Source organism: Electrona antarctica (assembly GCF_951216825.1).
Source record: "Electrona antarctica genome assembly, chromosome: 15".
Lineage (NCBI taxonomy): Eukaryota > Metazoa > Chordata > Actinopteri > Myctophiformes > Myctophidae > Electrona > Electrona antarctica.
This window is the reverse complement of record NC_136796.1, coordinates 23,728,180-23,741,031: the sequence shown is the minus strand read 5'-3', so window position 1 is coordinate 23,741,031 and position 12,852 is coordinate 23,728,180. Positions and strand designations below refer to the sequence as shown.

Here is a 12,852-nt window from a genome sequence, read left to right as displayed (position 1 = left end):
CCAATTAAAGAGCGCTGAAATACTGGCGAGGTCGTTGTGGAAATGTGGGCCAGGTTGCCGGGACAATGGGAGAATGAATGGAGGGCTAACTCTTCTTTAGAATAGGCTAATAGTGCAAAGTAGGCTAAAGGCTGCTGATGTCATTGGTGAATATGGACCAGCTGCGCTGTTGTCTTGTTTAGTTGAGCCATTTGTGAAGCAGAGAGTTTGAAGGTATCGTAATAAAGGCTGTCTATGTCTATGTGTCTCTCGATCTGTATGTCACTGTGCATTTCTCCACGAGAGGGTATATATATATATATACTCAGCAACAAAAGTTCAGAAACTTAACTTTGGTCCATTATGTCTCCACTTTAATAATGATTAGTCATCTTTGCCACGTGGTATAGATTGTAAGGATCGGGCGTTCGTGGAATGAGCAACACAACTAAACGTGTCCAAAGTTTTTGCCAAAATGACAAAGTGGTTGGTATTCAACCCTTTGCTATGAGTTGCTTATAATGGATTGGATGATTGCACTCTCCCCCACTGTAATAAGGGGAAAGAAAACACATATTGGTCATTTTTACACTTTATTAACTTTACACACAGTGTTAGGGAACTCGGTAGCGGGAGGAAGATCCATACGCAGCCACAACAGTTTGGCATGATATGGGGCAGTATCTCTCTCACAGGCAAGACAGAACTTGAAGTTGTCATCACTGAAGGCAATATCAATGCAGTGAGATATCGGGATGAGATTCTGGAGCCAGCGGCGATCCCATATGTTCAGAATTTGGGACCCCATCCTCCAGGATGACAACGCTCGCCCCCACAGAGCCAGGATCATCACAGAGTAGCCTACCTCCAGCATTTTGGAGTGGAGAGGATGGAATGGCCTGCCGTGAGTCCAGACCTCAACCCATTTGAACACTTGTGGGATCAGCTTGGGTGTGCTGTAAGTGCTAGTGTGACCAACAGAACCACGTTGGATGACTTGCTTGGAGACCAGCATGGTACCAAGCTGTTGCAGCTGCTTTTGGATCTTCCACCCGCTACAGAGTTCCCTAACACTGAGTGTAAAATAAATAAAGTGTAAAAATGGCCAATATTCCCCCCCTGTGGGAGAGTGCAATCATTCGACCCACTAAGCAACTCAAAGCAAGGGTTGAATACCAAGTACTTGCCATTTTGGCAATTTTTTTGGAGGCGCTACCCACAAGCAACTGTGTTGCTCATTCCATTAATGCCCAATCTTTACAATCTATACCTCGTTGTAAAGGTGACTAATCAACGATTGATATAAAAATGATATAAAATACAATACCAATTGGTATTATAGAAGTGGAGATTATAGAAGTTAAGTTTCCAAACTTTTGTTGCAGAGTATGACTGTAGGTTAAAAAAAGGAGAGGAGGCCAAATGTAACTGTGGGGAAAATGCTGAGCCAAGAACATAAAATGCTATCATCACAAACAACCTGAGATAAAGACGACCGGCAGCCACATCTGTGATGAAAAATGCACAGATATTATTCATTCAGTGATGCAGACATTGGATCGTAAAGGACCAGTGGGCTGAATGGTACTGCTGCTGCTGCCTCTGGTTGCCTTGGTTACAATTTATGTCCTGCGTGATTGATAGATGCAATAGCCCTGCCCTCACGCCTGTGTGTGTGCGTGAGAGAGAGAGAGAGAGAGAGAGAGAGAGAGAGAGAGAGAGAGAGAGAGAGAGAGAGAGAGAGAGAGAATGAGAGAGACCTGAGAGAAAGGGAGATCTGTGTAGACTGTACAACTACAAATGAATATATATGAGGGAAAGTGTGTATGACAAATATATAGAAGGAAGAAGAAATAAATTGTGTGTGTGTTTGTGTTTGTGTGTGTGTGGGGGGGGGGGGGGGGGGGAGAAAGGCAGAATGATGATTGCAGGTATGTGTGTGCATGTGTGTTTTCATGCATGCACCTGTGACGTCTGTCCTCTCAACACCCTACCCCTCCCTTTCTTGTCCCTCCACTTCAGCGTTACCATAGTGACGGTAACCAAGCAGTGACGCTGGGCATCACTCTCTCAGCTCGGAACTGAACTGAACAGAATGGAATACCAGAGAGGGGAAAGTGCATTAAGGCACAGACGCAACCAACCAGTCTAAAAACACTGCTTCTACACAGGGCCGGATCTACCATATGGGCACTTTGGGCACGTGCCCAGGGGCCCTTGGGCACCAGGGGTCCCTGCTAATCCGAATTATATAAATGGTGGCTAAAAAGATTAGTGTTTTATTGTTGGTGAGAAGTGCAGCTGAAAAGTGCAATTATGTGTAAAGCAACAACAATGCGCTAGATTGGCTATCACTCTGGGAAATAGACCGGAAATAGGCCAATATAACGGCATAAAACTGCCCCAAAACGGCTCCAAAACAGCAAAAAATTTGTGCGCGCGTGAAGGGGGGCCCTTCGAGCTTCAGTGCCCAGGGGCCCTCAGAGGTGTTAATCCGGCCCTGCTTCTACAACAACACGTTTCACAAGTATGATGCCTAACTCCAGTCTGGCAAAAGTGACAAAACTAGCAAAGATGGATTTCATTTTTAATTATCACCAATTTTGTCCAATTAGTCCACCTATTAAGACCTGAGGCCGATTCTACGAATGCCTTCTAAATCAATAGTTCTCACTTTCAAGATTTTTCAAAAATGTTCAAAAATAGCAGATGTACAAGATGGCAGCATGGCACAAAGTGACGTTCGGTGAGCTTGTATTTCGGTGAGCTTGTATATCGCCGACATAAAAACAAAACAAATTGTTTTTAAAGGGCTAAAAGGGATCCATAGTGAAACAGTACAGTATGTTCTGCATAAATACCTGTAATGAAAAAAAAATTGTTGATTGTTCCTTGTCATCCCTACAGTCCTAAACCATCTCATATTGCAGAGGTTTACCATGTTTACTGTGTACCAACACGCCTGAATGTCACACTGACCCATTTGGTCACAGCACTAAAGCTACATTACCGTGGCCCTACGTTGTGCACATGCTCCATCTGATGCATCCATGTAATCTCCCCACTCACTGCTGCACACAGGCACAAACAAGCACAAACCAGACTAGGAGGATTATTTTGGCCCTGATATGATTACGGTAATGGCATGATCGGTGTTAGGCTAAACGTTGATTAGTGTTCAGGCCATACTGCAGTCGGTGGCATACCCTTAGATATCTAAGGTATTCCCTTAGATACACCATTGCCTTTCAGTAAGATCACTCTTAACCGGGGGGCATGGAATTGATACTGAATCGGAAAATGTCAGTAGTTGAAAAATACTAGCACTGTACTGTGTTACTAGCACTGAACTGTACTGTGTTACTAGCACTAGTTACTGAACCACACTCAGGCCTAATACAGGACAGTACAGATACTGTAGTGTACAGAAGCCACACAGTGATGAAACGGCAAGTAGTGCTGGTATGTAGAGAAGGGGTTCTCAACCCGTGGGTCGCAACCCCTCGAGACATGGCCAAAGCATTTCCGGGGGTCCCCAGCCAAAAACGTTGAGAACCCTTATATACCCTTTATATTACCACAGTACTAGAGAGGGCCATACTTGGTTGCATTTGTGATCAAGGTGTCTCCACTTTACTTAGCATAGCAATTTCACAGCATCCCTTCCACAGCATGGCTACAGCATGGTAGCCTATAATATACTGAATTGGATTAGATACAGCCTGGAACTGTAGACCCAGTATGGGTACAACACAGTACTAGTGACGGTACCATACTCATAATAGAACTACAGCTGATAACCGATATAACTCCAGAATGCCCAGTTCTGCACTTTTTTAAATTCAAACGCATTTTTTTTCCAGATTCAAAACGATTCTCTATTCAAAATGATTCTCGATTAAATACATAGGATTTCATCACAATCTACTCCAGCCAACTGAAGTGACTATACTACAGTAACTTGAAAATGACTGAAGACATGTGTAATGTGATTAGGGTAAGCTTACATTTCATATCACAAACACCATGTAGTGAAAACTCCTGTAACTGTAACCAGAAAAAAAAAAGAAAAAAAAAAAAGAGAATTTTGGAAAGTATGAATCGATTTTGAATCGTTCATAACGGGAATCGCAATTTGACACCCCTAATATATATATATATATATATATATATATACACACACACACACACACACACACACACACACACACACACACGACACGACACAGTGGAACTATAAAGTGTTCTTCAAAGACAGATGTGAATGTCGGATTTCACACCAGCATAAAGTACGTCATGGTGTTTGCATAGTTCTCTTCCATGGATACAGCATGCTGATCAGTTCCACTTAAATGGATAAACAGTAATAATGTCTGCAGCAAGAATAAACACACGCATACCGTAGGTCTACTGTACAAAGCTCATTAACTTCAAACAAATACTGGCTGTAGTGAATAGGCACACATGTACAGTACACGCACACACGCAACCCTCACATCAACTTCCCACACATACAGACAGACAACCCCCACCTACACATGGACAATGTTGACATGAAGTAGCAGCCAAGAGTCTGTCTACTACACAGAGTTACAGCTCTCCACCTTCACACACCAACTCATTATGCTAAGCAGAGAAAACTGTCTGCGAGTCACTTCTATGAATAAAACATTACACTATGATTAGCTGTAAACCACAGCATTCATATTAAGGAACTTTAAGCCACTTTCACCCTCCTGTAATTTAGTAATAGCATATGTCTGGACTGTCTGCTATCCAGGTTTATGAATTAAACATTTGGCTTGGTTTAAACTGCAGTATTCATATTCACATGCGTATACCATTAGCCTCAGTGTTTTGGTAGCCAAGCCACCTGTCACCAGTATGTCTATAATTCCTGTTAAACAAGAAGATACTTTAAGTTAAATGCATCAAAACTCTCGAGCAAAAGGCAATTATGCAAATGGAAATGTTTCTACGTTGTTACTACCAAGTTGTTACTACTGGTGTGTGTAGAGTTTCCTATTACCAACATACAGTAATAGCACTTAAGACTACCAAGAAAAGTCAAATTGTTTTACTGTAGTTTTCTATTCATTTTTCTGGTGACTTTGAGTTCACTTTTATACTTTCACCACTGCAGATACTTTGATTACTTACAAGCTGTCACACTTGAAAAAGACCACAAGGGAGGGTCGAAACGTCGTATCTGCTGCCGTTTGTTTTAAATTCTGGAACATTCAAGAGCGTCTTGTTTTTCATCTTTTCATCAGCATCAAGAAACAGGGGATGTGCATGACTTCTAAACACGAGTGATCACTGATTGTTGTTTTTCTCACGATGAGCCGATACCGAAACCGATCTTCCCGTGCAACTGCATGGGAAGGAAGGGGAGAACGTTTAGGCCTGTCAAAAAGATGAAAAACAATATTATACTATATCTGATTGACTTTTATACCTCCAAAATGGCATAAAAGATTGGTTTCAGATCAGGTAAATTGCTGATCACTGATCCGAGTCATTTGGAGTGAAAATCGGCCAATCACCAATCGGTGGCCGATCGATGTGAGCACCTCTCTAACTGTTAGATTGGAGAGGAAATGTTAAGAGCTTCAGCTCTCTTAAATCTATCGTTTCTCTATTTGGAGTTAAGGCAAAAAATAAACCTAAAAGAAAAGAAACCCCCAGAAATTATATCCCAGATAAATATTGATTTAGAGATAAATAAAAGTACAACAATGAAAGTAGCTATAAAAGTACAACATAAAAGAGGGTGTGAAAGTACTTGTTGAATGACTATGCTATTCTTAGTGATTCATGTTGTATGTAAACCATATTGGAGACATTGTTTTATCAGTTAAATTCAGTCATTTTCAGAATAAAACAGGTGTTACAGAAGGCTAATAGATTTAAACCCATAGGCATACCTACCATTCAAATTAAGAGAGGCTAACATTTAAGCTTGGGCAATTTCATTGAGGGCTGAAGTGCCTCTCAGCAATCTGTATGAATCTTTCCTCAGGCTATATTGATAATGTAAATTGATAGTGTAAATGTACTCATTAAATCTAGAGATGTACCAAATACAACAATGAAAGTAGCTATAAAAGTACAACATAAAAGAGGGTGTGAAAGTACTTGTTGAATGACTATGCTATTCTTAGTGATTCATGTTGTATGTAAACCATATTGGAGACATTGTTTTATCAGTTAAATTCAGTCATTTTCAGAATAAAACAGGTGTTACAGAAGGCTAATAGATTTAAACCCATAGGCATACCTACCATTCAAATTAAGAGAGGCTAACATTTAAGCTTGGGCAATTTCATTGAGGGCTGAAGTGCCTCTCAGCAATCTGTATGAATCTTTCCTCAGGCTATATTGATAATGTAAATTGATAGTGTAAATGTACTCATTAAATCTAGAGATTTTTTTTCCTTCCCGATACAGAATGGATTCCGATATAACTTGCGTATTGGTTGATACACTTACAGAGTACCGATCCGATACCAATGTGTAATTTAAAAAATATCTAGGACAGTTGTACTCAAAGTTGGGTTAGACTCTCAGGGTTCCTTGAGGGGGTTTCTGGACCCTTACAGGTCTGTAACTCAGAGTGTCCAAATGGAACCAAATGGACCCTTACAGATCTGTAACTCAGAGTGTCCAAATGGAATCAAATGGACCCTTACAGGTCTGTAACTTGATAGTGTACCAATTATGGAACCAAATTGACCCTTACGGATCTGCAACTCTGCACAAATGGAACCAAATAGACCCTTACAGATCTGTAACTCAGAGTGTCCAAATGGAACCAAATGGACCCTTACAGGTCTGTAACTCTGATAGTGTACCAATGGAACCAAATGGACCCTTACAGCCAGGTCTGCAACTCTGAAAGTGTATACCAATGGAACCAAATGGACCCTTACAGGTCTGTAACTCTGAAAATAAAAAGGTTTGAGAACTACTGTTCTACTGTAGGCATAAATACAAAATGACAAAAATACTATATAAAATAATTGATTACTGTAAATGATATTATGTGATAAATTATGTGGCATCGGATTGGCATAGACTGGCATACTCGCCGATATCGATAGCATTTTAGGCAGTATCGGCAGCTTTTCCAATATCAGGACAACTCTTATTAAATGATCATCCTCACACGTTGGTCATCATCGACAAAAATGAAAAAATAAAAATAAACCTTAATATGCTCTGATGGCTACAGAGTGAGAAGGGGAGCCCACTCCAAAGCACACCTGTCAGAAAACCACCTGTTATGACGTCACATAGCTCTTTCAGAAGTGCTTGCGTGCGTGTGCGTGCTTGCGTGTAGTGTACTGGTCTATCCATTATGGTGTCAAAGTGCGACGTGCACGCGCACCCATACTAGGTCAGTAGGTTTGGATTAGCGCGCGCGCGCACACACACACACACACACACACACACACACACACACACACACCACCACCACCACCACCACTAAAATAGCACGTTTGTTATCCACACATTGGTGGGGGACATTCCTTAACAAAGAAAATCGAGAAGAAACAATTAAATACCAGAACACAACCAGAAAAATCATATATCCTATAGATTATTTATTATTAATCCTATGTTAAAACCTATGGTTAAATCAATGAAAATCATTGTCGACAGAAGCCCGTTATGGATAATCATGATGGAGCACTCAGCTCCAGGCGTTCTGGTACAGCCAGGAGACATAATAAAGCCGTCTGAAGACTAGACTGCGTTAGTTGTCAATGGAACACACCCACCGCACCTCTCTGCAGTATACGCACAATTAGGCCCACGAAACAACCTAGAGAGAGACACGGCCACGGCCCCGGAGCCTCTCTCTCTCTCATTATGAAATGAATTGGGCATAGACATCTACAAGTAGTATCTATGAAGGATAATGACTAGCCTCTGCTATTGTGCGCCTATAACCGCAGGAGACAAATGAAATTGTAACGCCTGCAACGCATGTCGCCCCGGGTAGCCCCAATGGCAGGAACAGCCTATTATTATTACATGACACATGCAGCATGGCTTTATCATTTGCGCACACGTAATAAGAGCTTAATTTCAGTTCATGATATAGGCTAATTAAGACGGTGGCAGATTAAAAATAATATTTACCTTCATATCCCCTATTACTGTCTGGAAAAGTCCTCCCAGCGCGCTGCATTCTCTTTCCATCACAGTCTCCATTGTCACTGGCTGTTTCTCTTTGATTACGAATAGATTTCAGATGGTATTTAGTAGTCCATGAATGAATAGAGGTATAAAGCAACTTGTTTCCCCCGGCGGGTCCACAGGGCACCTCTCCCCGGGTCACACAGCCCTACACGGCGGATCACTGCTGCTCCTCCGGCCGGCGATGGAAAGCAAAACACCGATTGAATTACAAAGAGCCAACGTTAGTTTACACCCGCCGGTGAATCCCATTTTTCCAGACTGTAAAACATCCTGAAGAGAAGAACGTATAATGTGTGTGAAGAACACCGGTATATATATATCCTTGTTGAAAGCTTGAAGCTTTAGGAAGAAAGGCAAACTGGATGTTGTGCACGCTATCCCGACATAGTGGTCGCCTGGTCGGTGCTTGTGTGTGTGAAGTTTAGGAGCTACAGAGACAGCTGACGTGATTCTGCTGCCCAGTGTCAATGTTGCCAGGTTTTGTGAAAACAAGCCAAAAAGAAGCGACTGATACCGACTAGGGCTACTACGGATTTTGGAATATAGCCGATCTAAAAGGTCTGCTATTTTCAAAAAAATAAAAAGGAAAATCTAGTAATTTTGGAATATTTTTTTAAAAACATTATACACAAATCTTGGCACGGAATATTTTTTGGGGGACTGCTGACTCTGTTCCTGTGGTCAAATGAAAATGTTTAAGAACTACTGGTTTAAAGTTTAAACAACATCAGAAAACAAGCCCAAATAAGCAACTACACACCTTAAGAAACAAGGCACCAAGTTTAAACAGAAAAAACAAGCCCATGCAAAATCGCTTTAATATAAGCAGACATGGCAACACTGTGCGTGTGTAAAAACGAACGCGACCGCCAGCGGCTCATCGCGCGTTCCCGTGGCCCCGCCTTGAGCTACTGTGTCTTTTATTATGGCAATAAAGCACCTTAATGAAATGGAACATGATCGGTGTTGGTGAATTAGAGCCACCCCCACCGTATGAAAATATTTTCATTATAAATTCCCTTTCACTTAGAGGATACTGTACAACAACCAAATACGTGTTCATATTTAAACGCCACGTCGATGGCTCAGAATTAAAATGAATTATGGTGATTTTTAAGAGCTATACAGGTATATTGACAGACAGTATAGGCCTAGAGACGTTACATCACCTCGCCTCACCTCACCTCGAGTCTTTTGATTGAGAGCTTTTTGAACACAATTCATTCAAACATGTTTTTATTATAATGTAGCCTATTATATATAGATTATACATTTATTATTATAAATAATATATGATATATATATATATATAGCCAGCCTACATATTATTATGTAATACATTCATATTTATTTAATATACATATATTAAACATTATTATTATTATTATTATTATTGTCTCCATTCAAAACAAAGAAATGCACTTGACTTGAACACAATTAAGTGACAAGAGAGAGGACATATAGGTAGCCAACCTACCATATCTAATCTATGTTCAGTGTGCAGGTAAGGTTAGGTCAGATTGATTAAACCTACACTAAAGATGTCTATACTTTGACAGTATCCATATAAAGTACCCCATACAGGGGGGCAGACTTGCAAGTCGACCTCTGAAAAAAAAATCACACCCGTGTGAACCTGCCTCTCTCTCTCTCTCTCTTTCTCTCTCTCTCTCTCTCTCTCTCTCTCTCTCTCTCTGTAATTAGCAGGCAACAGTGCAACACTATCTCTCTCTCTCTCTGTTTCTGGCACAACAGCGCCACTTTTGCCCCTACTGGTACTCTAAACATAGTCACGAATAGTCACATGACATAGGTATAGTCACTAACGGACATTGCTGTTCCTTGGAGTGGTTGCACCACTCAAAAACGTCTGGGTTTCCGAGGCCAACCTCTGATCATCTGGCAACGCAAGACAGCTTTCCAACCAGTCCTTCAGTTAATAACTAAAGCTAATGCGACACCTACTGCCCATTTCTATGTACTTCAACTTCAACAGCCGTAGATTGAGAACCACAGTTTTACTGTTTACAACCAAAACTGCATCATGCATGTGCCTGAAAACTAAAGGATGGCACATAAAATGTAATATATTTGCACGTTTATTTGAGAACCTGGAGCGATTAAGTAACCTACTAGTTTTATTCTGTTTGATAAAGATCTAAGCAGCCATGGCCAAGATTAGTTATCATGGTGAGCATCTTGTCCAGTGCTATTAATCCTATTATCAGATGTTAGATTCTAATAATTGTATTACAAACAAATGCATTTAAACATAAACCAAACTAGCTTTGTGCCCATGCAGGTCTACTTTGATGTTCAAGTTGTGTCTGGGTGACATCTAGTGGCAAAACATGTATACAACATTAAGCATGTCAAAACGCAATGTTACATTCATGTTTACCTGAAGGGCCAGATCCTGAGTCCATAGATCTCCAGTCTGAGAATCCCATCGGCAAATAACGGAAAAACAGCGACACAATCTTGAGAGACTAATAGATCTCTGAAACCTCTTAGACATGGCCGTTTATGAGCAATGATTCTTCTTCAGGACCCTGGGCATGGTGTCCTTTTGACTGACTTGATCAAGCTCACTGTTGCTTTTGGCCCCAGGTACATGCTTACTCATATATTATGTACCTCTAATGTGGGCCTTTTTGGCTCCGCTCCATGACATTAAGGGTTGAGCTCAGTAAATGGAGTTGGGACAACAGATGTTCAGGGGGAGAACTACACCTTTACCCCGCCCTACACCCAAATCATGGGCACTACTTAAATCCTGCCCAAACCACCCAGAAGCCGAGCTATGGTTTTTGCATTATTCACTTGTCTTGCCTGCGTCGCATACACAAGCCGCTTTCCAACAGGCTTTTCACATCCCACCTCCACCCCATTCACATCCATAGTTGCTCTTTTCCCTGCTCCTCCGTTTTCAGTTTCTATTCAAATTAGCTTTCTCTCTCCCTCTCCTCTCCCACTTCTCAGATTCCTGCATGGGGGGTCACCGTCCAATGCACAAAGCCGTGTCGATGATGCAAATGACCTCTTCGCCAAACTCCTGCGTCAGCAACCCTCCCAGAACCTACGCCCCTTCCCCTTGTCCATTCTTTTTCATTCAATAAACAACCTTAAGCTTTCTCAAAAGTGTGGTTCTTGCGTCGTGAACAGTGGGTCTCAGTCATGTGCTATGGCTCTGTGAAGGTTCAGTCAGAAATCACAGGGTCAACTTTGAACTACAGTGTTTTAACATGGGATGTTTGATGGCCTTAGAAGCCTGTTGCAGAAACATTTAGCCTACCTATACCTCTGATGTACAGAAGACACAACCACAACCACAGAATTGGCCTTCAAGTCTTAACAAGTCATAAAAAGTGTGAACATTTCTTTAGTTGCATGCTGTCAAGAGGAGAATGTATGCAACACTTGGTCCTGAGGCTGGCAGGGCCTCTACCATAATAGTAGTGGGCATGGGGAACATTTGGTGGGTCAGATGGTAATCTGACCCATCTGAAATCCTTTTTTAACCACATACTGTACTATGACTGCTTAATGGCAGACACACACACACACACACACACACACACACACACACACACACACACACACACACACACACACACACACACACACACACACACACACACACACACACACACACACACACACACACACACACACACACACACACACACACACACTCTTCGCCAGCAGGCAGAGACACGTGCAGTTAATAACAGCTATCAGAGACAGAACATTGAGACCAAACCAGGAGAATGGAGGAGAGGAGAGCAAACAGGGAGGAGAGGTGATAGGGCGAAAGATGGAGAGAAAGACAGAGAAGGGAGGCTGAGGTTAGGACAGAGGGAGAATGATAGAGGGGGAGACATAAAGGAGGTGAAAATGGAAAGAGATAATGAGAGGGAGAGAGAGAGGGTGTGTGTCAGTGGGGTAGGGTAGCCTAAACATAATTCCGTATCAATTATCATATTTGTAAGGCTGCTGCCTGTAACCACTTACATTTCCTAATTACGTATATCAACAATGTGTAACCAGGTAACTGGCAGGCTGCCTGTAACCACTTAAGTTTCCTTCGGGTACAGAATGTTCGAGTCATGTCATAGTAACTCATTCATTATGCATTATTCCCTATGCTTGTTGGTTGTGTCTGCTTCTCGCTTCCCAGTTTGGGCATCTGCTGTCTGCCTGTATTTCATCCAGAGAGCCCGTTGTTAACTTGTTATACTTCCCACCAATTAACATGTGCACTAAGTAGGACACACCCTGATCGGTGGCCATGACGAGCATCTGTGTGCAGAATCATGATCAAGCTCCGTTATGAAACATAAAAAGGCCAGGCAATGACTGTGAGCACCAGTCTCTCTCAGATTACAGAGACTTGGGGTGTGTTGCCTCTTGTTGGCTGTCCTCTGTAATTTCCTCGAGTGCCACCGGCTGTTTGGCAAATGGGCTCTTGGTATTTGGTTTGGCATCTGGTTGGCCTTTGGCCAGGCCAGGCTCAGCTGTCGTGGAAAAATGTGCATGTTTGGATGTTTTTCATTTCTTACTTGAACTTGAGGCTGCTGTGATTTAGTTTTGTTTGTGCACTGTGTTAAATATGTTTTATAACACTTGTATCTGTTAGTGATGATGGTGCATAGAAACATGGAT

The 12,852-nt window shown here is 41.8% G+C and overlaps 1 protein-coding gene across 2 annotated transcripts in view; it reads right to left on the bottom strand.

Moving 5' to 3' along the window:
* LOC306937776 (protein MTSS 1-like) overlaps window positions 1–8,636 on the bottom strand; it is a 77,837-nt gene extending 69,201 nt beyond the window's left edge. For both annotated transcript variants that reach the window (XM_079521721.1, XM_079521722.1), the window contains exon 1: window positions 8,128–8,636. In XM_079521721.1, coding sequence (XP_079377847.1) covers window positions 8,128–8,199 — 72 coding nt within the window. In that variant the 5' untranslated portion in view covers window positions 8,200–8,636. The remainder of the gene's footprint in view (window positions 1–8,127) is intronic.
* Between the last annotated feature and the right edge of the window lie 4,216 nt (window positions 8,637–12,852).